Source organism: Melanostigma gelatinosum (assembly GCF_949748355.1).
Source record: "Melanostigma gelatinosum genome assembly, chromosome: 6".
NCBI lineage: Eukaryota > Metazoa > Chordata > Actinopteri > Perciformes > Zoarcidae > Melanostigma > Melanostigma gelatinosum.
This window is the reverse complement of record NC_136639.1, coordinates 10,419,246-10,445,669: the sequence shown is the minus strand read 5'-3', so window position 1 is coordinate 10,445,669 and position 26,424 is coordinate 10,419,246. Positions and strand designations below refer to the sequence as shown.

General features: G+C 40.8%; 1 protein-coding gene across 1 annotated transcript in view; it reads left to right on the top strand.

Moving 5' to 3' along the window:
* Positions 1-1,617: 1,617 nt before the first annotated feature.
* The window catches only part of LOC306779261 (transmembrane protein 132C), a 108,010-nt gene continuing 83,203 nt past the window's right edge, over positions 1,618-26,424 (top strand). Inside the window, exons 1-2 of the mRNA XM_079271110.1 lie at positions 1,618-1,675; positions 24,765-25,653. Coding sequence (XP_079127236.1) covers positions 1,630-1,675; positions 24,765-25,653 — 935 coding nt within the window. The 5' untranslated portion in view covers positions 1,618-1,629. The remainder of the gene's footprint in view (positions 1,676-24,764; positions 25,654-26,424) is intronic.

Here is a 26,424-nt window from a genome sequence, read left to right as displayed (position 1 = left end):
AGATCATATGGCCATAGAGCCATAGTTTGCTGATGGCAGTATGCTATTACCTATCTTACATGTTTGGTAGACGATGTTACCTTATAAAAAGAGCTTGTAATGTTCAGGTAGTCTGCTAGAACATACCATAGGCCGCTATACACATATTCGAGATGCATGCTGGGATAGAGCATATGTCTCTTATGGCCTTGAATATGAATAGGAATGGGAAATAAAATGAACGAAGAAGTCAAAATGCAACAAGGACACTAGAAACTCACTGTGGAGCACCACCGCACATCAAATTGGTGATTTTCTCGCTGTAAATCTCTTTAATCACTGGTTTCTAATTGGATCTTTATGGTTCCCCACAGTGGTAGGTGTCCACTGCCTTCTGTCCTCCTTCACACCTGAGCAGCTCTGTTCAGTTCACTTCCCGTGCCACACGGGGTCACTAGTGCATGCCGAGTGGCGCAATCATGCAATCAATTGGACATGTTCGATAACAACTTTTCCAAGTCATTCTTTTTTGTCAACAGACGGCAACGGTGTCGGTGGGAAAGTGTAAGGCATTTAGTAAGGAAGGAGATATATGATTTAGGTGTCCTCTCCGAAGAAGAGCTGAAGGGGAGATGCCTTTTGGGTTGAATGTGAATTAAGTTGGTCAACAGTGATTAATATAAATACGTACGTGTATTCTCAGCACTACCTGTGAAAAATGGTGTGTTGCTGGAGCGCCACACGCCTCCATGTGTGCCAGTGTCAGTTATTGTCACAGCTCTCGGCTTTCCTCTCCTCTCCCGCTCGACGCGCATTGGACGGCTGACTGTGCGTAAGCTCCACTGAAACTGTAGCCTATTGCCTGTCTACATAAACATCGAAGGATGAAGGCTTGGAAGCGGACTTTCGCAGGTTATTTGAAGCACTTTGTTCCAAAGTGTAATTAGAAGTGGCAGTTCTGAACATTTGGCTCCGGGATCAGAGCTCCGCGCGCTCTGCTGCGGGCTGCTGGAGTTGCGCTCAGGACTTGCCTGGGTGTGGATGTACGCTGACCTGTGTGGCAATTTAAACTTCTTTACTTCTATATGTCATACCATACATGGTGCCGAGTGGGAGCTGCTTCTGTTCGTCCCCAAGTGTCGTACTTTACGCACTGCATAGCAGCCAACTTCAAGTGCCTGGTAATGCGGAGGAAACTGACCAACTGAGGGCAAGGGATTGAAACGTTTTCACTCCGGCTGTTTTTTGGAGAGAATTGTTTTTGGAGAATCATTGTGAAGATGTATAACAACAGACGTCTCGCACCGGTCATTCTACCAGGCGTCTAAGCGTCTTTCTCTTCCAAAAATGCTTCAAAGAGTAATGCAAAGCTGCGCGCAAGTTTCTTCTCTTTAGTTCTTGAATTTTCCAGACGAAAACAACTAAGACGCAAGTGAAGAGGCTTTCGCTTTAATTCGTCACACGCACGATGCTTTTTTAGCATTTGCAAATGACTGGCTAAGGCATGAGACATTTTTTTTTACCAGAAAATATGATTTTTCAGTTTCTACTCATGATGCCGCAAAAAGGACTTTTTTCTTTGAATTAAGCCATTTCGGCTTCCATCTATTTTTGGGGGGAATTCGTATTTGCTCAACGACTCAAATAAACATGTTGCATATCCTTGCACTTCAGTCGGCGGTGTTACTTTTTGGAGGTAAGCACAATATCATTCAATGTTCCCTACTATTCCATTGTTTCAACTGAGGATCTGTGTTTCTCCAACAAAGACAATGCAACTATCGCCAACACATATGACGAGTTCAAGCCAGGTATTTGGGACAAATGCTTCCTGACACACAGGGGGACACACTGTGTGGGTGTTAATCTTCTCGAATTCAAATCTGAATATATGAACCACCCGGTGTTATTTTGCATGGTATCTAATTAAGTTAAACTCCACACAAAAATTAGAGTCCGTACCTGTTCAGATATGTGTTATGTATGATGAAGAACCCACTGCACCTGTACAACATTCCCAGAGCAGTTCTGGCCTTAAATAACATTTATCTCATGAATATTTCAATGTGACAGGGATTCTCTTGTGCAACAGAGGCATTGTGGCTTTATTACCTCTTTATTACCTCTTGGCTTGTCAGGTTATAACATCAAAATTCATCTCACAGCCCATAATCATTTATGGGAAAAGTTACAGAGACCCGCAGTGGTGAGATATCAAATCACAACAGGACACAAGCAATAATAATCACTGTGTATTGTGGACATATAGTTGCAGGACTTTTTCTCTATCTATCTGACTGCTTGCTAAAACAGTGATAATGTAAATGTACCATCAGTCGCTAAGTGCCACAAGGAGGAGAGCGGCATTTACTTTAGCTGTTTTACAGCCAGAATTTACAGATCTGGGGGCCACTGGTGGTCTGGCAAATTATTCCCATCTGTCTGTCCTGTGGGAAAAGGGTTTAACCAAAAATTATGTTTGTAAAGATTGTGCCTTTAGGTTTAGATTTTTTGTCAGTTTTGCAGCTGCAAATAATCAATTTAAAATCAACTGCAATGAAAAACATCTTTCTTATTCACACCGTATCATGTTTGCCTTTTTTTTTGGCCTTGAGGACAAGAATCACCATCTGATGATATTCACGTAAAAGCCCACACAAAGAAACACCGACATTGATTTCCATATAGAATTTAGAGGTCATGCATTTCCAGGAAGTTGATGCTTCGCACGTCTACTGTGCACATACACCTTGATTGTGCTTCTTTCTCACCGCTCAGAGGATGGCTCCTTTTTGACAGCACCTCTATCATGAGTGCTGACTCACTGGCTGGAAGTGCACAGTAATGATGTTTACCATGCAAAGGTCTTCTCAGTAACCATACACAGCATGATCCTAATTGAGCATTGTGTGTCATGAAGCTGCAGGACACAGATTCTCACTGTGAATAGTGATGGGAATTGATAACACACTCCAGGAAATGAGAGGATCAAATCCATGCTAGAAAAATGTCTGCACAGCATAATGAAGGCATAATTAAGGAGTAAAACCTTCTGGTATTCTGGTGTGACTGTGACTACACACTTTGTTTGGGAAAAGCACACATTTTATTAGCACAGAGACCTGAACTATTGATTACAAATCTCTTGAATAAAATGTCATCGTGATAAAGTAAAGATAAAGACTAAAGGTCTTTTTTTCAGTTTTCAGAGAACTGGCCTTATTTAATATATTCTAAAAAGTATGTCCTCTCTATTGATTGAACCCGCTAGGTGTGTTCCAGTGAGACACCTCGCTGGGATTCCTGAGTGGAATATCCAATCTTCCTTCTCTGCGTCTTATCCTTGAGCTTAACGTGATCCAAAAGGGGATCAAGCAAGGATAGCCTTCAGTCTACATCTTTAAGTACTAAGCGCCATGCCTTCTCTTGTCCCTACTGTGTGTCTGTCCTCATGCGTTTATATCCCAGACAAACGATTGGGCTTGTCCTGTAGAATATTCTTTTTTTTTGGAACACCAACATTATACCAACCCAGCAGAGATTCTTCGGCTCTTTCTCAGCGGAGAGTTTTTATCTGTAATTGTCCTCTGAAAGACCCACTGCTGTGGTCCTGCGCCCCAGCGCTGTGGCACACATCCAGCTCCTCTTCTCTTGCCCCTGGCAGTCTTTTAAGCCTTGCAGCTCATGTCCTTGAGCAAGCAATGACCAAGAAATGAGAGAGGGGATTGACATAGGCTACTGCAGGCACAGAAAATGGTTTGTTTTCACTGGAAAAAAAGAAAAATACGACATAAATCAATGGACCAAAAGTCATCTATGAGATGTTGAGTTCAAAATCTCGACGGTGCAAAAACATAACTTCTGTCTGAGAGAGCACACGATACGGACAGACTGTTTAGCATACTGTCACGTTTGTGTTTCTTTTGTTTACGTTGTACTACATCAAATTGACTTTAAACTAACAGCTGTTTTTTGTTGAGTTAAAGATAGCCACATGGTCTAATTTCATCAGCATTCTGGTGCACATTTTCATTCTGACCTTACGCCGCGTCAAAGTGTTTTATAGCAATGGAACATTTCTCATTGAGAACCACTCATCCTAAATTCACTTTCAAACCATTAACAGATTATCAATTACATTTGAATAAGTAGCATATGGTCATTAAGTTGCAAATAAGTCTCTGTCTTAAGTGAGCTTGCATTAGATAAAGACCTGCAATATAATCGTTCCTGTTATTTGGCATTAGCTCGGTGATGTTTACGGTTTGTTTACGGATCGGAGAACATGAAAAGAACAGAGGTAATCCCTGGCTTGGTGTTGTTATCAAGGCTATTGTACAGCTACGATTTGAGCACACTGTAGTGCACTTTTTAGATTTGTGAGGGAGGACACTGATAAAAAGTGGCAGATTTTTCCCTTCTCTCAAATCCAATTTTGGTGTGGCTTGGGTGTTTTCCGCAGTTCTCTTCATGGACGGAGAAAAGAAAAGAGAATCACAGTAGCAGCCCGGCGTAAGCAGGGTTTGGACTTCTCTGCCGTGTGATTATCAACCATCACAAATGTTTTACGCCATTGGTTTGTGTGTCAAATTGAGCACCGTTGTTTGTTTAATGACCGTAAACACACTGAGTAGGTGGACTCTCAAGTAAATCTCTTGTATTGCTCTTTTACGCTCATAATACACATAATAATAGTGTGTGTGTGTGTGTGGGAGGCATACATTGTAGCTTTGAGCACTGAGTCAAAGAAGGTTTTCTTTACCCCCATGAATTCATCTATCATCAGTAAAATGTCCTATAATATTCCCACAAAGCACATCTGCCTTGTGTTAATTGGCTCTTTATAACTTCCGTGATCTCACATTCAATTTAATCAGGTTTAATGATTATGGAAGGGGAATGGAGGAAATCGGTGTAAACGCCTTACACAACTATCCCCTGATGAGAGAAAGCACAAACACTGCAACATGCTGATGCAGTGTTTGTGCGTTCTCTGATCAGTGGATAGTTGTGTCTGAATGGAGGACTTCCCCTCATGAATCTGTCTGGGAGTTCACAGCCAGACTGTGCGTGCTTCAGTCGCGCTGCGTCAACTAGATGTGGTGCAAAACACCAGAGACCCCCAGTTTGTGTCAGACTGCAGGCTGTCTCAAACCTCACACACTTTAATGTGACTTCACTGTTGATCATGAACTCAGGCTGCTCTTGAAAATTACAATTTAGAATTGCGAGGTATCAGATTTAGAACTCATGATTTAAAAAATGTGTCTTGTGTGGTAGAATAAAGTGTCTACAGCTGTGCATGCACTTCTGTAAGGCGATAACTTCAGCATGCTAACATGCTCACAATAAAAATGCTACCATGCTGATGTTTATGAGGCAATGCCTGCCGTGTTCATCATCTAAGTTTAGCATGTGTTCGAATGCTAAGATTGACCAATTAACACCAAACACAAAGAACAACTGTGGGTGATGTTGGGACATTTGGTCGGAAACCAAAGTATTGCACAACTCATTATTTTGACTTGATGGTGGCGCTATAGTTGAAAAGACACGGGGCCGCCAAAATTGTTATAATTCATTGTCTGGACACCACAAATAACGTGCACCAAATTAAATGCCAACAAAAGTTGTTTTTAGATAGTCCACTCAAAACCTAAAATGTCAGCCTCATGGTGGCGCTAGAGGAAAAGTCTATCATTAGGATTGATCCTCTGGGGACCATGCATGACAAATGTGTTGCCGGACAAATTCCCGAGCATAGCTTAATCTCTTACTCAGACGTCGCTAAACAGATCACATTTAAGTAACAAATGTTTTGCAGAATTAAGAGACTGAATTGAATACTGATGAAAAGATATAATAAGTATAAGTTTAAAATTGTAATTTTAATCATCAACAGCTGAGTGTAAAAGACCCTGGTTTGCAGTTTATCAGTAATTGTAAAAAGCATATGCCTTGATGTTTTCTTCTAATCACTTAGTTTGCTTAGTGGGCATTCATACAAACCCAGCTAAACTATAAAGGACATTTCCCATACACACTGCTCAGACATCTGAATAGTGTGTGTTGTGCTTTATTTCTTGCAAATAGTGTCCCTGAAAAACACCTACACATTTGCTGTCTTCAGGTTGTAACCTATATCTTTAATGTATTTCTACTGCTTTTAATAACAGTTGAACATCTTCATTCTGCATGAAAGAGGGAGAAAATACATGTGTACTGTTTATTGCAATGTAAAAGCTATTAAATTATAGGATATTAGAAAAAAACACTGAAGTAATAAAAGGATTATGTTTTTATGTCTTCAATAGATTAATAAAATGACATGGGAGCTTTCTCTAAAAAAAGAAAAACACTTCGAGGACAGCATCCTACAATATTAGATATTAATGTAATATATTCTGCATCAAGGCTTACAGGGAACAAAATGAATAAACCCAATAACTTCATTTCCTTGTACTGTGATTTTGTGGCTTCAGTGCATGCACAGATGTGAACAGGAGGAAAATTAACATCAACATTTATGCTGAATTTAATATAACACTTAATATTAATATGATATAAAATCACAGAGTGTAAAAAGTATTTTGTATAAGGCATACTGAGGCATATTTTTACTGTTTTTCCAGCCATTTATAGCTTTCTATGTGCTGTTTCTTAGCAGAGTCTTGCTTCCTTCCTGTCAGCGGAGATGCATCCATAACTCGATTGGTTATGCATTTGTGATTTGAATAATCACAGGCAGGTGGCTGGACAATAGGCTGTCACTACGTCTGAGAGAGAGGAGCGCTTGGTTGTGTGCGGAGCTGTCGCTGTCTATCAGAGGCATCAGAGCTTAATGCATTAGAGGCAATGATCTGACAGGTACATATTGTCAAGGCCCATTGACTTCTTTGTGGTGTGGCTGATTGATTGTTGAGATTATGTTAAAATGGGAGCCGTGCCGCTCTTTGTGACTCAAAGTTGTGAGCTCATGCTGAACTGAGCAGCCTTAAAACTACCATTGGATTTTCATTTTGAAATATTCGTTTTGTAATTTGAACAGTCCATCCTGTTTGTGAATAATCACGATTGTCTGCTGCAGCTGGAACAAGGCTGGAGAGTTGGCTGTGCCCTCTCATCTATGACAGCAAACCAATGTGCAGCTGCATGAGGAATACTTATGGCAGATGGAAAGGTGCCTCTGACACAGCACGTTTTATAATTTGAAACAAATAGCATTATCAGAACATAAAGCTCTTTTGGACATAAAAATAAATCAGTGTATGAAATCAACATATCTATTGTCAGTGAAGCAGCTCTGGGCTTTACATCAGCATGGCAGCACAGATTTAAATTTCACTCTCTGGTAGCTCAGTTTGACTGAGTTTGTCTCTGTTCAAAATATTGTTATCGGAACGATCACATACATGCTTAGTTTATATGTTCAGTACCAAGAGTGGTGTCTAACAGCTGCTGTATTAGTATCAATTAACATTTCTGCTCTAGTATTGCTTTGCAGGAACTAAGTATCGCCAATATACATAAACAGAGCAACACAGCACTATCACTGTGGTAATACAGTTGTATTAATGTTAAAATGTACTTTCAGTAATGAACAACACACATCGTCCTCGTCACTACTGTATTTTTTAGAAATGTTAGATGCTGAGATAAAGCAAGAGTTCAAGAGATCAGTGTTTGAGCTTTTCTCAAATGTATCTGTTGAGTAGACTTCCCCTAGGCTATTAGTTGTGCACAAGAGATTAGAGTTAAGGATAAGTCAGTGGAAGTTAATAATAGTATTAGTATCATTGATTTACCGGTAATTGAAATGAGTATGCACCAGTTGAAAATATTAGAAAATATAAATATTTGATTTAAGTTCAGGGAACTTGACTTTTTTTTAAATTTTCAAATGAAGTTGACTGAATATATAATTTTTACTTGATATTTACTTAGAAAAATATAACCATTATTTCAATATTTTTAGGTCATCAATTACGTAAAATATTTTGTTTTGGGCGCATCGAGCCAGAAACAGTCCTATGCAGCCACCACTGGAAGCAAATTCAACAAATAGTACGATGATGATAATATTAGTGTAGCCTAATGTTTATCTGCTAATGTGCAGAAATACTAGTTTTAAACAGAATAAATTGAAATGCAAAAAAAAGCTGTGCTGCCTTCAAATGTTGATTTAGAATCCGAATATCAACTTTATGAATGATACTTTGAAGCTTCCAACTTTTAAGTGCAGACGGAGTATTGTCTTATATTGATGAGTTTCATCATACTGATTAGGAGGGTACTCCATTTGCTGTCCATTGAGACAGGGTGCTGAATCCGGAGGCTGCATTACTCACCAGTTTCCGGTGAGGCTGTGTGAAGCTTTGTTTAAGCTCACTCGCGAGGTACTGTGGCGCAGGCCTCCACAGATGGCGCGCGAGCTACGAGCACGCAAAAATGCATTTATGCTCAACGCGTTGTTCGTTGCAGAATTGTCTGAAGTACCAGAGAGCATACAGACATTTTATGAAGAAGCAAGGAGTCAATATGTCACCGGCAAAATGCCATAAACCGAACTGGTCAATGCCGGGGAGAAATGAATTGTAAAGCGCTGGCGGCTAGCAGCCAATGACGCTAAAAGCACCATTGACTTTAGAGCAGGTTTTTGTTTGTCAGTTGTGCAAATGAATATACCTCATTTTAAGACCAACACATGAACTCCCTCGAGTGAACCCACTGAGTCAGCGTCTGTGTTCATAGACAAAGAGCACAAAAGACCTCTTACGCGCTTTAACTTTCTGGATCTAAAAAGCATTGTCCTTATATATCCCGATCTTCTACCACATGTGTAGCAAGGATTTCACGCTGTCATCTTGCCCTGGCTGTCCGGCAGCCTGCAGTCCTCGGTTTTTGGCAGCTTGGAGCGTCGATGCTTCTTTGTTTCTCTCATCCTGGGGGACACTGAGCTGATGACGAGGAAGGATTAGATTTGTCCAGTCACAACATAGACAGCGTGGCAATAGTGAGTCATTGGCCCTGTGGTGCTCAGTGGTGTCACACAGGCCAGGAGGGGCAGCGCTGGCAGTTAGCAGACCCTGTCGCAGCGCGTTCTGAACCACTATCTGCTCCTGCAGATTCTCCTCTTAACCCCCGAGGCCCTCAATTTCACACAAATTGGAAAAAGCCACACCATGCTGAGCCAAAATGACCCCAATGATAATGAAGGGTTAGCTTAAAAAATATTAAAGTTCAATTCAAATTGGGAAATTAAATTGATGTTAATGCAACACTGAATGCTGTCTTTCCCAATTGCTTGGGATTAGAATTTGGATTAGTATATTATATCATAATTATTTCTATCATATCTGTCATGGCTTTATGGATGACAATGTTGGTCGGCCTGTTTCTCTGTTACCACTTTGGCCCAGACTGAAATATGGCATAAAATCTTGCACAGACATTAATGGTCCCCAGAGGATGAATCCTAATGACTTGTGTGTAGAGATGGGTATCGTTAGGATTGCATCGATATCAGATCTTATTGATTCTGCTTATCGGTTCGGTTTCTTATCAATGCTCTTATCGGTTATTTTTGATTATATTGTGAGAAAAAAAGACAATTAATTAAGAAAAGAATCATCATTGCTTTATTATTTTTGTTTGTATACAAGTAGTCATTCTCGAGCAGCAATGCAATAATTACCTAAATCTTTAGAATGCATTTGTAGTTAAACAATTAGCTAAGTGATGAGCTCTCATTTATTAACCGAATCTTATGATCAAACTCCGTATGGCATCGCTAACGTTACCTGCAGTGGACGAGGATAGACGGCTGCTCGCCAAAGGGTCGAAAACTGTGCATGTGAGCAGTTTAATGTTCCGCTTGTTCGCCAAATGTTTTTTATAAATTGCTGGTATTACCTAACCTTACTTGTAAGACTTTATTGCATTTGAGACAACGAGAGTTATCAGCATCTACTCGAGTGTAGCCACACTTTGGATCTTTTTCTTCTCTCTGCCATAATGTGTGTATCAGGCACAGAGACAGAGAGAGGAGGTTTGAGATGCTGCTGTCTTTCACTTTGTAACTTCTAAGGTACCAATAGCAGAACTGTTAACTCCAGACCTTATAAATACCGTGGCCTTTTACTAACTTGGAACCGATTCCCGTTCAGAATTGAGTTTTGCGGGTAGCCCTACTCATGTGATCCCTCTGAGTGAAATGTATCAACAACTACGGATGGATTGCCATGAAATTTGGTACAGAAATTCATGTTGTCCGTCAGGCTGATTTACACTCACTTTCATCTAGAGTCATGATCAGGTAAACATTTTAATTCTAATACTTTAGTTTATGACCAAGTACCTACAAATTGATACAATTGAAAAATATATGTATTACACTTTTGCATTTAAGTAAACAGACAACTGCTTTCACTTTCACATTGTGCAACATTCCTGCTAATGTATAAATCTTTGCATCAAAATTACACTTAAAATAAGGTTTTTCTTTACCTGAATTCAGTGTTTTTTAATTTTTGGAAAAAAGAGTAATATGCAGTTTATTACTCTTCTACTCTGGACTGCATCCGAAGGGTGCGTACGCAGTGCCATGACAGCTCCCCAAAAGTAAGAGCTAAGACAATAATTAAAGAGAACCCCGGGTTCTGGGTTAAAAGTTCAGAAATGTAGGCTAGATGCAGATCATTGACTGTGTTGAAGGTGCTGATTAAAACCTTCTAATTGACTCTGACCTTTATTGGCAGGCAGTGGACGGAGGCTAATATCGCGGTCGACTTTGCATCCATTAAAAGCTTTGCAGAATTTTTTCTACAGCAGTAAAAATAGCAGTATGGACTTAAAAATGATACAAGCATTTTGGCAGCACAGAAGTCATAACTTGGTATCCTTTAGGTACCATGTGGCCAAACAATTATTAAGATTTGATTTGACTATTTTTTGGCTGTTATGATTCGCTCAGAGGAAACACTGAGCGAATCATAACTATTACAGGGGAATAACTATTCCCCTGTATAAGCCAGAGATAAGTGCAAACAAGCAGTTGGCAAGTGCTTGCCCTGCTGGATTGCATTTGATTACTATTGCTGTCTTGTGTCATGCTGTTTTTGTGTTTTCTTGGAGAACCTTGAAGATTGTTGTGAGAATGCCCTGTAATTAGATGATTTGGGACTAAGGCAACCGCTGAAATTGAGTGATGTAATCAGTGCTCCATCCTTAATTGCACATGCCATGTGTAGGATGGCTAATTTAGCCCGTGAGAGTGAAGAAACCGCAAGCTTTTTACCAGTTGATTCAAAAATAACAATCCGATTTGGCATTTCTCTGTTCGGTTGTATTTTGTATAGCCTGTCTGGAGGGACTTAAACAAGTGTATATTGCTTTGACAGAGGATGCAAAGTTCATCACACAAGCTACCTTGCATTCTTGAAGCAAGCATGACTGCTTGAACAATATCCATGGCAAAGGACAGGGGAAAGCAGAGAAAAAAGTACCGCACGATAAGGAGAAAGGACCTATAAAACAACTGAGCATGCTGCTCTTATCTGGTCTTTTCAGAGATGGAAGCCAGACCAGATCCAAAGAAATATTCAGGATCTGACCTGCATGTCGACAAGGCAACTTTTGCCCAAATAAGAAATATGTCTGGAAAGATACTGTGAGCTGACCAGCAGATAGAGGTGGGCTGATCTCTGAGACAGCGGCCTCCTGTGAATGAAGACAGATGAGAGGTGAATAATCACTCTGTGATATGGCACAGCAAACATGAGCTCACCGCTGAGACAAACACTAACAGACAAAAACATAAATACAGATCCTCTCATACAGAGCACATATAACCTGAAAGTGTAGGCTAGAGGAGAATTGTATCAATTATTTGATAAGAGATCAGGAGTTGCACACAATTTCACAGAAAGAACTCGAAAGTGAACTTGTGATTTATTTTTGGTATATCTCTTCATGTTCTAAGAAATAGACTGGTGCTGTAACAACTGGGCAGCGGCAATATAACTCAATGTAGAAGAAGAATTTAATCACATTAATGTTGGTCTCTACACACTCTTGGTTGGATATTTCTCTACATGTCTCATTTTATCTACTTTAACGCTGATTCGAATGACCGAATAAAAGCCACAAAAACAAGACTACCCTAAACTGCTCCGTGTACTCTTGAGTGCAGCTCCAACTGTGTTCTGCTTTTTCTTTATTAGCTCTTTGCGATTCAGACCACCAGAGAAAATAAATCAAGCCTTCTCGCATAGTAAAGTGTAGAACAACTTCAGAATGTCTTCTGAATAAGGTTTATTTAGTTTTTTCCCCTCACATCTCATTTTACAGTATGTAGCGCTGCTGACAAATCACCATAATCCTCCAATGAGCAAGTTAGCTGTCAGTCCATGTGACTTCACGCTTGCTTTGTTTATGACTAAGGAAATGGGAACCCTGTGCACGGAACTGAAATGCTGAATCCTTTAGTGTGGAGAATGAAAACCAAATTACAGTGCTAACAGCCCCAAAAGGTTATTGCATGTAATAAGAAATGTTCTTGCAGGTCGTGCTCATGGTGTTGGATCTTCCACTTCTCAAATAGGAACAGCTCTTTTAGTATTACATTTACTGATATATCACTGTCTTGTCTTGGGCATGGTAGGCATACAGATTTTTGGCAACACTGTTAATGTGATGATGTTTTTATAGCACATTTTTCAGTGCATCACCTAATTTATGAAGGGAGGCAGCTGTGTCAAAGTTATACAGTTAGTAATATTTTACACCTGGAAGCACCATAACCTCAGCTGTCTGATAGAGGCTGAGCAGCTCCACTGCAGCAGTATAAAGTTGATAAGGAATAGGTGATATAAACTCTCTCACCTGAGTATTTAATGGTTTTCAGAGTAATGTCAGAGCGTGTCGGAGATATGAGGAGACATCCCAAAAGGCCAGAGGTCATTATTATGTGCAGTAATAGTGCTACACATCACAGTACTCCAAAACTTATTTTTATGTTTATTAATTATATTGACTTTGGGCTGTGCAAGCTAGTTCGTATTACAGTGTTATGGACTACAATTTGATGGTACTGTTTTATGTGTTTCAATGTTACAATGAATAGATTTTACGAATAATTTATATTTGAGATTTATTATTTGTCTCTCTACTACAATCGCATTGAGTTGTTTCCTCTTCACGACCTATTTTTCCAAGCAAGACATTCAAAACAGAGCTGGTGAAAACTCCTTTTTACTGGGCGAAATACATTAAAACCACAGAAAGATCTGCAATGAAACTTTTCTAAATCGAATCAACTAGAAGTCATGTGTAGATGAATGCAAGTCTTGAGTTTGTTTCTCTAATTCGTTTGTACATTTGAACTTTTTTGTATTGATTACATTCCCATCCCAGGAAGGTTACTTTCTTTTAAAGCTAAGTTGAGGTGAAATAATAAAGACACGTAGTACTTACTTGCACTCATTACCAAGCTGAGTTTGTTTCACATTCTTCAGTACCAGCAGACTAAAGTTGCACACGACTCCTATAGCTGTCTTCCTCGGTCACATGACCCTCACGTTGCAGCTCGGTCTAACGGCTAACAGGATTAATTAAATGTGCCAAGAATAACTTATTTTTCCTTTCCTTTTTTCACAGCAAGAGCACGAGGCTTCATAATAAGTGCTGCCCCCCTCTCGTCTCTGCTTTTCACTGGGGTTCAGTCTAACATTAGTCAGCCAGGAAAACCTGTGGTGCTTTAACTTGGCCTATTGAGGATTAACTCAAACAGTAAGATGTATTGTTCTGCCTGCAGAGCAGCTCTGCATCCAAGAAATGTTTGTAGTACTAAAATTATAATTAGCTTCTGTTCCCTTAGCTATTTATTTATTTTCAACACAATTGAAAGCCCACGTCTAAAGATTTCGCTCAACAGGAATGGTCTAGTCTTCCAGGAGTCCTACAGGCTCGTTTGCTGGAGTGCAGAGTGAGTTGCTGTCAGTCATTGAAATACAATTTAGCCTGGCAGCTCGATAAGTAGGCTTTTGTAAACAAAATGTGCCCCGCCGCATTGCTAGTTGGGAATATTTCTTTTAAAATTAACAGATTTTGTCAGTGAGTGTGAAAGCACTTCTGATCTAGTCTTAAATAGAAACATTTCACTCCCGTTGCTTTAATATCTTTCTTTCCCTGGCCCAAAATACATCCACTTGTTCAAGGAGTTAGTTTCAAATCTGACAGATTTTAGTTCAAACTGCAGCTTTACAGCCAACTCATCTAGATCTGCAAAGAAAAGCTCTTTTCAGAAGGAAACAAGACAGCGTGGGGTGGATGGATACTTCTATAGGAGGGGAAGAAAACATCATATTTCTATATTTCCAAGGATTTGAAAATTCTAACCATATAAATAACTATTGATTGCACTGACCTTGATGTATACAACAACCCACTGGGGAATTAACACCCTGAACTCATCATGTTACCCAGAGAATGATGATAGATCTTGATGAGTGCAGGTTAGACGTTAAAGTCCCAATAGACTGAAAACCCTATGTGAAAAATACCTTACGTGTTTCTATGGATTTTTCTTTGGATGGATCAGACTGTGATCTGTTTTAAAAGGTGAAAGTACAGAAAACCAGATGACATCTGTGCAGAGTGCAACGTCAACCGTTGCTATTAGTTACTATGACCCTAAAATAATGATGATAAACACTGTTGGGATATATATCACACAGATAATTAGGATTTTCTACAAAACGTGATGTCTGTTGTCAAAACTAAGAGCCAATTTTTAAATCCTGTTTCAAACGGATTTAAAATGTCCTTTAAAATGCCTCGATTCCCTGCATGTGTCAAGCAACCTTCTCTTCCACTGCTGTAACGCTACATGTTGCTATTGACTTCTCCCGGCCTGTCACATGATCCGGCCGAAATCACAACATGGTGTCTCACAAGCAAGCGGCCGGATACTGTTGGGCGGCGCTATGTGATCCTGAGTCATTCTTGCCAACACATGATGGATGAAGCAGTGTAGCGCCCAGGAATTATAAAGGTGATGGAATGTGTCAAAACATCGCTCCCCCCTGCAGAGAGAGTAGCCCTGACGTGCGATGTTAGACGACTAAACTAACAAGTCGGATGTTAAGATGACGTCACACCACATCACGACACCACAGCACGATGGGAAGCACCCAGCCACAGTGACAGACAACTTTACTGAATGCACTCTACTTCATATGATTTCAGTTAAAAAAAAGTGTTCAGTGATACAATGAGAATACAACATGCACTTCATTTGCACATCATTTTTTATGGCAATTGCATTTCAGTTCAGTGTGTTCTCTGCTGAGTGATGTGCAACAAAAACACCTGATGAAGCAGTTTTGATGAAATTTGTCCGTTGAGTTATAAGTATGTTATGCACGTATTAGACGATCCACATGGTACACAGCAAGCTGTATTTTCAGCTCTATGTTTACATTTTCATGAAAAAAGAGTATTGCAATATATTGCAATATGTATCGTATCGTATCGCGATACGTATCGTACCTCTCTCTTTGTTTCAACCACATGGTGAAGTCCCAACAACTCAATTCACCATTGCATTATTAATAATATCATTCATTTCTTGCTATGCTGTTTTTCCCTTTGCAACAGTTCACAGACCGTAGCTGTGACAACACAGACCAAAAGCGTCTGTGTATCTGTTTGACTTACAGCCGACAAAGACGGACTCTATAACCAACTAACTCTTCAATAGTTTGTTTCCTAATTTCCCACCATTCCCATTACTTCTTGCTGCTTGCTTTGTGCAAATGAACAGAATTTCATAACTCTTAATTTCTTGCTCGAGATGAAACGTTCAATTTAAGCAAACAAATCTTTGCGTCAGTTCACACCACCTGGAGTGAATCTGCACCTGTCTCTCTCCATTGGCATCTTTCTCATGACATTGAATACATTCGTAACACCTCCAAAGTTTGCTCAGCAATTTATCCAAATCCACCATTCAGTTTCAAATGAAGACATTAAGCATTTACAGGTTAATAGTACTGCAAAGTTTGATCCAATACGGGTCAATTATCATCATAATTATCGTCGATTCATTAGGAATGCACCTAATGTCTGGTGCAGTAGAACTTAGAAGAGAAAGCTTCTTAAGAACTCAGAGATAAGCCTACACTACATTTATAAACACTGCGTAGCCAAGTCTCGCAGCGTGGCTGCATTTACAGAGATTCAGCCTTGTCAGGAGAGCTCCAGGCAGAATGTATCATCCTATATGTGGGTGACCTTGGGGAGAGGTTTACCAGCTAATTTGGGGAGGGAGCGTGGTTGATAAGAAGGTACTTAAGCATACAAAGACACTGCGCTACAGAACTCTTTCATTTATGAGCTGTTTTTCCGCACCTTGCTATAAATAAAGGGATTTGGGGGAAATCTTCCCTCTGTACCGACTATATAAACTGATTTAATTAACTTTACGGATTTTACAGCTATCATCCCGAGGTTCCTCAGCAAACCCTCCAAAGACTTCAAGATTTTGGCTTGAACTAATTCTCGGCAACAACTGTTCATTGTAAGTTTTTTTTGAATGGACCATAGCTGAACTCTGAAGTTATGTTTTTTTAGCAGGCTTTGTAAAAGTTTGTGTTGATGTGTCTTGACCCTGGGAGGAGAGAAGCATGTTTTGGCTTGATTCACACCCATTTTCATGATGAGATGCGACCTCCTAACACGCATCAGAGAGACACTGCTTCATTTTCGAGCAGCATTTTCTAAGACAGGCTTCATAATCAATCTGCTTGATTTTCTTTGGTTCCTTGATTTAGTGCAGTGTTAACATGATTTCTTGGTGATAACAGTGAAAGAGGGGAACTAGAGTTGGAGAACATTGAAAAGTGAATTCCGGCAACAGATCTGAATTTCCATTTTTCAGTGATTGCTATCAATCATCATGTAATCTGCCACTAGAATCCTATTTGCTGTGTAATTATATAATTTCTAACCTAGCTCTCATCAGTAGGTGGCCAATACATCCTGAGTGTATTTGTATCTACTTGTTCCTCTGCCGTAACAGAGCTCAATCACCATTAAATGTCCCTCTGCACTCACAAAGAGGCCGACTGACTCTGTATTTAGTCCTGATTTACGATATGGCTTTGCAATAAAGGCCAGTGTGAGGGGAAGAGATTCATTAACGAGCTCAGTTTATGTTTTAGAGAAGTCCGGAGGGGCCACGTGAATACTGATTGTCACACAGATATGTTCTTGTCTCATGCTCCCAACCCAAGCCAAAAGCTCTCAACCCCTTTCCCCTCCAGCCATGTGCACTGGGTGGAACAAAGGAGTTGCTGTTCTCTGCCCGCAGGATGCCCAGGATGCTCAGGGTTCTTGCCACCCAGTCTGCAGTCTCCTGCTGTGGTAACACTGTTCCAGACACATCAGGCCCACTCGCAGCACCTGGAGGACCATCTCAGCATCCCTTAATGACATCCCCACTGACCGTCCCACGAACAGAGGCGCGTATTTGGGATTGCCTCTTGCATTCATAGCTTCACTAAACGGGCCAGCGGCACGGCGTTGCAGTGTTTACTCTCAATCGATCGATACTCTTTAATCCTCGAGATGATGCTTTCTCTCATGAACTCAAAATAGCTCGCCCTCCTCCCCTCTGAAGCCACGGGCCCCATTACTCTTTATTAGCTCTTAGTGTCTTAAATGCGGCCATCCATTAGCGGCGAGGCAACAAACTGCCCCAGCAGGCCCATCAGTAGCTTGCTAGCACACACACACGCACGCACGCACGCACACACACACACACACACACACACGCACACACACACGCACACACACACACACCTACACACACACACAAATTTAAACTGACCCTTAATCAAGAGCTATCATTGTGCATTGGATTCAGCTCATCTCCAAGATAAAGAAGAGTCATCTGTGTAGAATATTCCCTGAGAAGATTTCCAAACTGTATTGTGGCCCTACCTCAGTCCTCCATGACTCTTACTTATCAGCTGGGCGGACTCCACAGACCTCTATGTGCCTGAATGATTTCTTTCCCATGGAAGCTGGCATGAAGTGAAACCATACTGTGTCATGTATTGATTATTTTTCCAGTCCCTCTTTCTTGAATTTATTGGTGACTGAAAAGCATAAATCATCTGAAAATGATCCTTGAAGGAAATAGTGTAATTATTATTCTTGACGCATGGTCACAAATTCAATAGCCTTTATTAATTGAACATGGTGAGAAATATGATGTGGGTAATTCAATGGGACGATGGAGCTTTTAGTCATCCCTCATGTTTAAGATTGTCCTGTTTGGCATTCATGACAAAGCTCAGAATGATTTAAGGTCAGGATGAGGGTCAAAGGCAGTGTAATTGTACACCTCGACAAACAGCAGCTTCGCAATAATGTGCTGAAAATCCTTTTGTAGGTGACCCTTGTGTAGGAGATCATTCAAAACTGAATATCTTAAGAGAATTCAGATATCACAGAAACATCCAACCCTTTCTCTATTACTTTGTCCGTTGTTGCTCACCATTTACTTTTGCGACTTCCCATTGAGCATTCTGTCCTTGTTGCTTATTTCTGGTCTGTCTTGACATGTGTGATGAAGCATAAAGACAGGCAACACACCAGCCAGCCACCCGGGCAGCCATTCGATTCGGTGTCCACCCATATTACTACAGCCAGCAGTGGACAGCAGGACCGCTGCCTCTCCTTCCCTCGTGTCCTTTATTGTGGCTTTTCATTTACTCAGCTTCTGCGAGTGTGAAGGCTGCTCTTCGCTCCGCCAGTCCTATTCCAGCTCTACATATCCTAACATGGAGCCCCGATGGTAGGATGAGTGAGCCTGTATGAGGCTGAGTATAGCAGGGGTGCTGCTTGGCTAGTTAGCGCTCACCTGAGACCTGTCGTCCTGCACCTGCACACCTCTACACCTCCGCGTCTGACAGGAAAATCTCTGACTGTTAACCTCAGAAACTGGAAAGCCTAAATTAACTGTGTGTGCAGGAGTAGCATCAGCTATTTTAAAGTGACAACTGAACTAATTGGAACAGATATTTGTTTATGGCTTTTTACATGCTGTATGCTTGTACACTGCCTTAGAGACTACATAACACAGAAACTGCACCAGCGCTGAGAGAGATTGTAAATCCATTTCTTCTATGAGACTTTAAGATTGTTTTCCACTGAGCTGTGTTATGGCCAGAGCTAAAGTCTGTCCCCTCAAATTGAGTTATTTCCCTCAAAACCACAAATGTAAATCTCATGGTGGCACTAGAAGAAAGGTCAGAGGATCATCTGGGAACTGTGATTGTCTTTACAGAATTTTGCAGCGAGCAATCCAGTAGATACGGGAATGCTTCACTGGATGAGTGAAAACGTTGACCTGCTGGTTGCGCAAGATGAAATGTCAGGAGATCACCAAAGTTTTTAGGATTCATCCTCCATTAATCTACAGAACTTGATGACAATACATAAAACAATGGTTTAGATACTTTAATCTGGGCCAAAGTGGTGGACCGACCAAGCTTGTGTAAAAATCTAAATAACTACTCATGTGCAGACATAGAGGGCTTTAATAATGCCTATTTGCCAATAACATTTACAAAGCAACCATCCAACAGCCTCAACAGTGTTTCCATGTAGAGAGAAAGAATCTTATTAAAACTGGAAATGAAGAAAGAGCCTCAAACATTTTAATTTATCTGGCTCAGCAAAATGCTGCCCATCATTTTACGCTTTAATGGCACACAATAGGGAAATTTAGTTACACATGATGTGGATCATAAAGTGTATGCTGAAATGGACATTTTCTCAGTTGAATTATCATTATTTTTTCTTTGCCTTAGTATTTCTCTGCGAGCTAATAGCAGAACAGCCAAGAACATGGCGTTCCACTAACTTGGAAGAATCTCGGTTACTCTGGCGAGACAGTCTTAAGACATATAAGAAGGCCCTCCGTAATGCCAGAGCAGCTTATTACTCATCGTTAATAGAGAAAAATAAGAACAACCCCAGGTTCCTCTTCAGCACTGTAGCCAGGCTGACAGAGAGTCACAGCTCTGTTGTGCCGAGTATCCCTATAGACCTCAGTAGCAATGACTTCATGAACTTCTTTAATGATAAGATTATAATTATTAGAGAGAACATTAATAATCTCCTGCCCTCGAGCGATCTTTCCACAAATAGAGTAACCTTAGAAACAGCTGTAAACCCTGATATATGTTTAGATGGCTTTACTCCCATTGACCTTGACAAACTGACTTCAACAATTTTTATGTCTAAACCTTCCACTTGTCTCTTAGACCCTATACCGACTAGGCTGCTTAAAGAAGTGCTACCATTAATTAGCACAACTTTATTAGATATCATCAACCTGTCTTTAGTAACAGGTCATGTACCACAGTCCTTTAAAGTAGCTGTGATTAAACCTCTTCTTAAGAAGCCCACTCTGGATCCAGAGGTGTTGGCCAACTACAGACCGATCTCTAACCTTCCCTTTCTCTCTAAGATCCTTGAGAAAGCAGTTGCAAATCAGTTGTGTGACTTTCTGTGTAACAATAGTTTATTTGAGGATTTTCAGTCAGGATTTAGAAAGCATCATAGCACAGAGACAGCTCTGGTAAAAATAACTAATGACCTTCTAATCGCATCAGACAAAGGACTCGTCTCTGTTCTTGTCCTGTTAGACCTTAGTGCTGCGTTCGACACTATAGACCACTACATCCTGTTGCAGAGACTGGAACATTATATTGGCATCAAAGGAACCGCACTGAACTGGTTTGGATCCTATTTATCGGATCGATCTCAGTTTGTTTATGTAAATGATGAAGCCTCGATGAAGACCAACGTCAGTTATGGAGTTCCACAAGGTTCTGTGCTTGGACCAATCTTGTTCACCTTATTTATGCTTCCTTTAGGCAATATTATCAGAAAACACTCTATAACCTTTCATTGTTATGCAGATGATACTCAATTATATATATCGATCAAACCAGACGAAACCAACCAGCTTGCTAAACTGCAAGCGTGTCTTAAGGACATAAAAACCTGGATGAACTGCAACTTCCTGATGTTAAACTCAGACAAAACTGAAGTTATTCTACTAGGCCCAGAACACCTCCGAAATCAGTTATCTAATGATATAGTTTCTCTAGATGGCATTGCGCTGGCATTCAGCAGCACCTTCAAGAATCTTGGAGTTACCTTTGATCAGGATTTGTCTTTCAACTCTCAGATAAAACTTATTTCTAGGACTGCCTTTTTTCACCTACGTAATATTTCAAAAATCAGGCACATCCTATCTCGCAGAGATGCAGAGAAATTAGTTCATGCATTTGTTACCTCTAGACTAGATTATTGCAATTCCTTATTTTCAGGCTGCTCTAATAAGTCTCTTAAATCTCTCCAGCTGATCCAGAATGCTGCAGCTTGTGTACTAACAAGAACTAAGAGGAGAGATCATATTACTCCTGTATTAGCTTCTCTGCACTGGCTCCCTGTAAAATCTAGAATAGAATTTAAAATCCTTTTACTTACCTACAAAGCCCGAATTGGTCAGGCTCCATCATATCTTAAAGAGCTTATAGTACCATACTGCCCTACTAGAGAGCTGTGATCCAGTGATGCAGGGTTACTTGTGGTTCCTAGAGTCTTAAAAAGTAGGACGGGAGCCAGAGCCTTCAGTTATCAAGCTCCTCTTCTGTGGAACCAGCTTCCCGTTTCAGTCCGGGGGGCAGACACACTCACCACATTTAAGAGTAGGCTTAAGACTTTCCTCTTTGATAGTGCTTATAGTTAGGGCTGGCTCTGGCTTGCCTTGGACCGGCCCATGGACAAACTGGTATTGGCAAAAACTACAGGGGGACTTCCTACACTGAGCACCTCTCTCCTCCTCTTCTTCACCTCCGTCTGTATGCATTGATGTCCCATTAATGCTCATTACTAACTTTACTTCTTCCCCGGAGTATTTGTGCTTTCTCGCCTCACAGGACAGTTTTATCTGGACACTGGTTCTTCAACCAGCCATGGCCCTGCTGACACCTACTACGATCTTCATTATTAATTAATTGTTAACATTATTAATCCTATTAATGTGTTTTTCGATTTCTTCTCCCCAGAACAAAGGAGGGAGCTATTCATCTTGAAATAGCTTTGTACGATTTATTAATTCCAATATATAACACAGGCGTGCTGATTCGGATTATGCTGGATCTGTGTTTGGAGATTTCCAGGCTTTATTTGTCTTGAGATATGGTTATTTTGCAGTTCATTAATTCAATGTTTGTTTTTTTCCCAGATACTGGTTCGAGAAAAAGTTTGCATAGGCTGCAGTGAACTGGGTCGCAACTGTTTTGGGGGCTCACACACACACACACACACCTACACACACACACACACATCTTACTTTAGATTTTGTTTGTACACAAGATGTGCCTCGTTGCTTTGCTTTAAATAGCATTCAACTGGCTTCTTTGATAGGTACACATGGTAGTTTGATGAAAGCTTGTGTTCCTTGAACAGGGTCTTTCTTCATGTTGTTGTTCAGCAGTTGTAATTGTAAATAGTTAGAGACTCATTCCTTTTGTCTGGTTCTTGATCTTATCGATTTTGCTTGCATCAAATATTAACAGAGCAGCGTTTTAGAAGTTCATTATTTGTCATGTTTTCATCATATTCTAAATAGTGGATCATTTGGTCCATGTAGATAAATAAATTACAATAGCCTCTGTGTGCTGCACAATGTAACATCTGTAATTAAAACATACAATGACGGATATAGTCATTAATCAGCAACTTAATATGCATTTTTTGTACGATTTATTAATGAGGAGTGACCAATGATCTGCTGTTTTCTGTACGAGCAAAAGTCTGAGCACATTTTCAACCTTTTCGTCAGCTGTGAAACATCACATTCGAACACAGAGAGTGAGGTGCGCAGGCCATTGGAGAGAGCACTTTGCTTTCACTTTACTTGAGACATGAGAGGCTCAGACATGAGAGTGAGAGTAACATTACCACAGTACCAAGGGACAAGAGGATGACTTTGTTCCTGACTGTTCTGTCTTGCAGGACTATTAAGCTTGTCATTTGTCAGCAGCACAAAGTCATGTACACAACAACTTGCCAACAAACAACACAAGGTTTGTTCAGGAAAAATACAAACTGCTCTGTGGTGCCCTGTTGTTAAGAAGTCAAGGTCTCCGGATCAGAGTGTTTTACTCCAGAGAAGCTAACTAATGCCTTATGGTGCTGCCCCTGGGTTGAGGGTCGCAGCCTGCGTACACCCTCGCACCCCCGGCGGGACAGCAGCACTGAGGTCAAGAGGGGCACCATGGATCACAAATCCCTGTCTGATTTGTAAACTGTCGGGACATTGATTTACACGGATGATAAGAGGAAAGCAATCCTCTGGCAGCTAGCAGGGAGATTGTGGTATGCTGAGGGAGTGTAATCATGATCAAGACAGAACAGTCAGGAACAAAGTCATCCTCTTGTCCCTTGGTACTGTGGTAATGTTACTCTCACTCTCATGTCTGAGCCTCTCATGTCTCAAGTAAAGTGAAAGCAAAGCAGATTGCTCTTGAGAAGAAGGTCAAAACCCGTTCTTATTGTGATTAAAAACCTTTTTTTAAGCAGGCTGTACTGTTCCTCAACCAGCGGAGCCATAGGCAATAAAGGAAACTGTACCGTGAACTTGATCTTTGATAAACTGCACATATCCGGCTTAACTATGATCATGTCTTTAGATGGTTTGATAAGCAGCCATACCAGTTGTCTGTACATCTAAACATGATTCATAATAATCTCCTAATTGTGTTGAACCCTTTAAAGAGTATGTTGTATGATTAGTTCACATTTTGGTCTGTACCAAAATTATGTTGACTTGTTTTAATTTATCAAAATAAGCAAAAAGTCTAAATTTTTAAATAGTAAACAAGATTATGTATCCGATCCGGAATTCAATGGTAGATTATATTTTTTTGACAATTTTTGACACTCGGTGTGGACACGTTTCGGTCCAACTCGACAACTACCCTGAGGCACCACCAGACACCTTGGGGCCTCAAAAGTCCGACTTTTATTGCATTTCAGTGGGTTTGCAAATTTCTTATGGAATATAAAGCAATAAAGTACAACATTTCAGTGTTTTGAAATTTCTATGAAAGTTTATCAGAGCATCACAACATGTTACAGTATATGTCAACCACTGATTTTACACATCGCTGTATTTGAAAATGAAGTTGTCTTTCATAAAAATAATGCTGTCAAAAAATAAATAATTTGGTAAACTATCATTTCCTGAAGATTATACACAGCAATGAGAAGAAAAAGGGCTGTCCATGAAGAAGTCATTATTTGAAAATAAAAGCAATATGAAGTAACATGCTGGTTTAGATCACGTAGCCTAGAGTCTGACTTTACACTGCAGTAAATGCAATAGCAATACAAGACAAAGCATTTTATTTGAGTTTTGAATTCTGTTTGTAATTTCAGTATTTTGAGTTTAAATGTAAGAATGTGAGAGATTGTAAGTGTCAGGAAAACATTATGTAACATCCCATTAAGAATAGGAACACAGTACTATCAGTGTGGTGACCAGTTGACCCGCCGGAGTTGAACTTTAAGATGTGATTTACCAGTTTTTGACTGCTTCAATTGGTTGTCACTCACTATCTTCTAGTTTTGCTGAAAGACTGTCCATATACACCAAGTGAGCCTGCCCTGACTTTGTATTCTCTTCTGTCTTTTAGTAGCCGACTGTCGACTCTTAGAGGGATTGCAGAGATATTCCTCCATCCCCACATACCTGCCGGTCAACTATCAGGTGCTCAACGCGGACTTGGCGTTCTTCCTGAAGGAAGCCAACCAGGACTTCATGAGGAACTCTAGCCTGATGTCCCGGACCGAGCCCTTCTTTATCTACCAGGCCAGAAGTTTGCCCTCAATGAACACTAGCTATGGGCCTCTCTCTGTGGAGCAGCCTGTCCCGTTAGAGCTCCTACAGAGCCCGGGGACGTTTCCTGCCTCTTCTGTTTTTACCTTCAACTGGAAGGTGCAGACCTTTATCATGAATAACAGGATTCACTTGGCCAAGCCCAAAGTCCAGGTGCTGTTTTACGTGGCAGGCAGGGACTGGGACGACTACAGCGCCATCGACAAGCTGCCCTGCGTGCACATGTTTGCTTTCCATGAAACCCAGGAGGTGCGGGGCACTTGCCAGCTGAAGGGAGGGCTGGGGCTGTGCGTGGCTGAGCTGGAGCCCTTGGCCAGCTGGTTCAGCCCACCCAGTGTAGTGCCAGGACGTCAGAGGAACCTGGAAGTATCTGAGGGCACACCAGTGGAGCTCTACTACATGCTGCAGTCCACAGAAGCAGGGGAGTGCCACTCAGATGAGGCCAGGAAGGACAACTTCATCCGCTCAAGCCAGGAAGGGCTGTTTGGCTCCTACACCTCCACCCCGCTGCGTAGGATCGGTGGTGTGAGGCTCTACCAGAACCCCACTCCGCCGCCCCTCGCTGAACACAGGCTTGATAACAACTTTATGGTCATGGTGCCAGCCACACCCATGAGACAGAGAGAAACCATCTCTGCTTATATCACCGTGTCAGCCGACTCTCCTGTGGAGATGTTTACTCTCAGGTAAGAACGCTTTTCTTTTTGTTCTTCTGTGAAGTGTCTGGCTGCAGACTTTCTCTGTCAGTCTCAGACTCGGTGTCTATTTACTCTTTTTTCCTCCACATTTTTTTGTCATGCTTGTCTGCCTTAAATATTTAGGCAGTATCCACCCTAAGGTTTTTTTGAAATTGTGTACATCCAGACTGAAACATGGCTGAATCTTATTTTCTTTCTATATATTTCTTTTTTTTTTAAGCAAACACTAAGATTGTGCATCACAGACTGGTTCCTGTGCTTTGTCACAGCAGGTTAAACCTCTGTTCTCTCCCCTGCTCTCCACGATCACTCGTATTGTGATTCATTATAATCACAATTTAGGTGTTCTCATTGACAAATTTCTTCATTTTCTGAAGTCAAACAACTGAATCAGACGAAATGATTATTTGATCGCAGCTCACAAACGCCACTCGTTAAACAGCAATTCCTGTGCTGCAGCACCGTGGCCCTTGATCAAATCAGTATTGATCGTGAAGTCGTCTGACAACACAAACGTAAACACAAGCTGATGACAACAACTTCACTGTTTGATTGGCTGGATTGGAATTCCAAACGAGTGATGAGAGAGAGTTACCACATCTTCAGCTCAAGTCTACATCTGTGGAATGTCTCGTTGTTTTAGAGAAGTGCTCTTAATCGTCCCCTGTATTCAGGCAGGTGTGTTGGAGAATAAGTGAATCTGTCAACAGTGAGCAGGAGCAGATTTTTTTTACTCTTATTAAATAACAATTGTGTCCC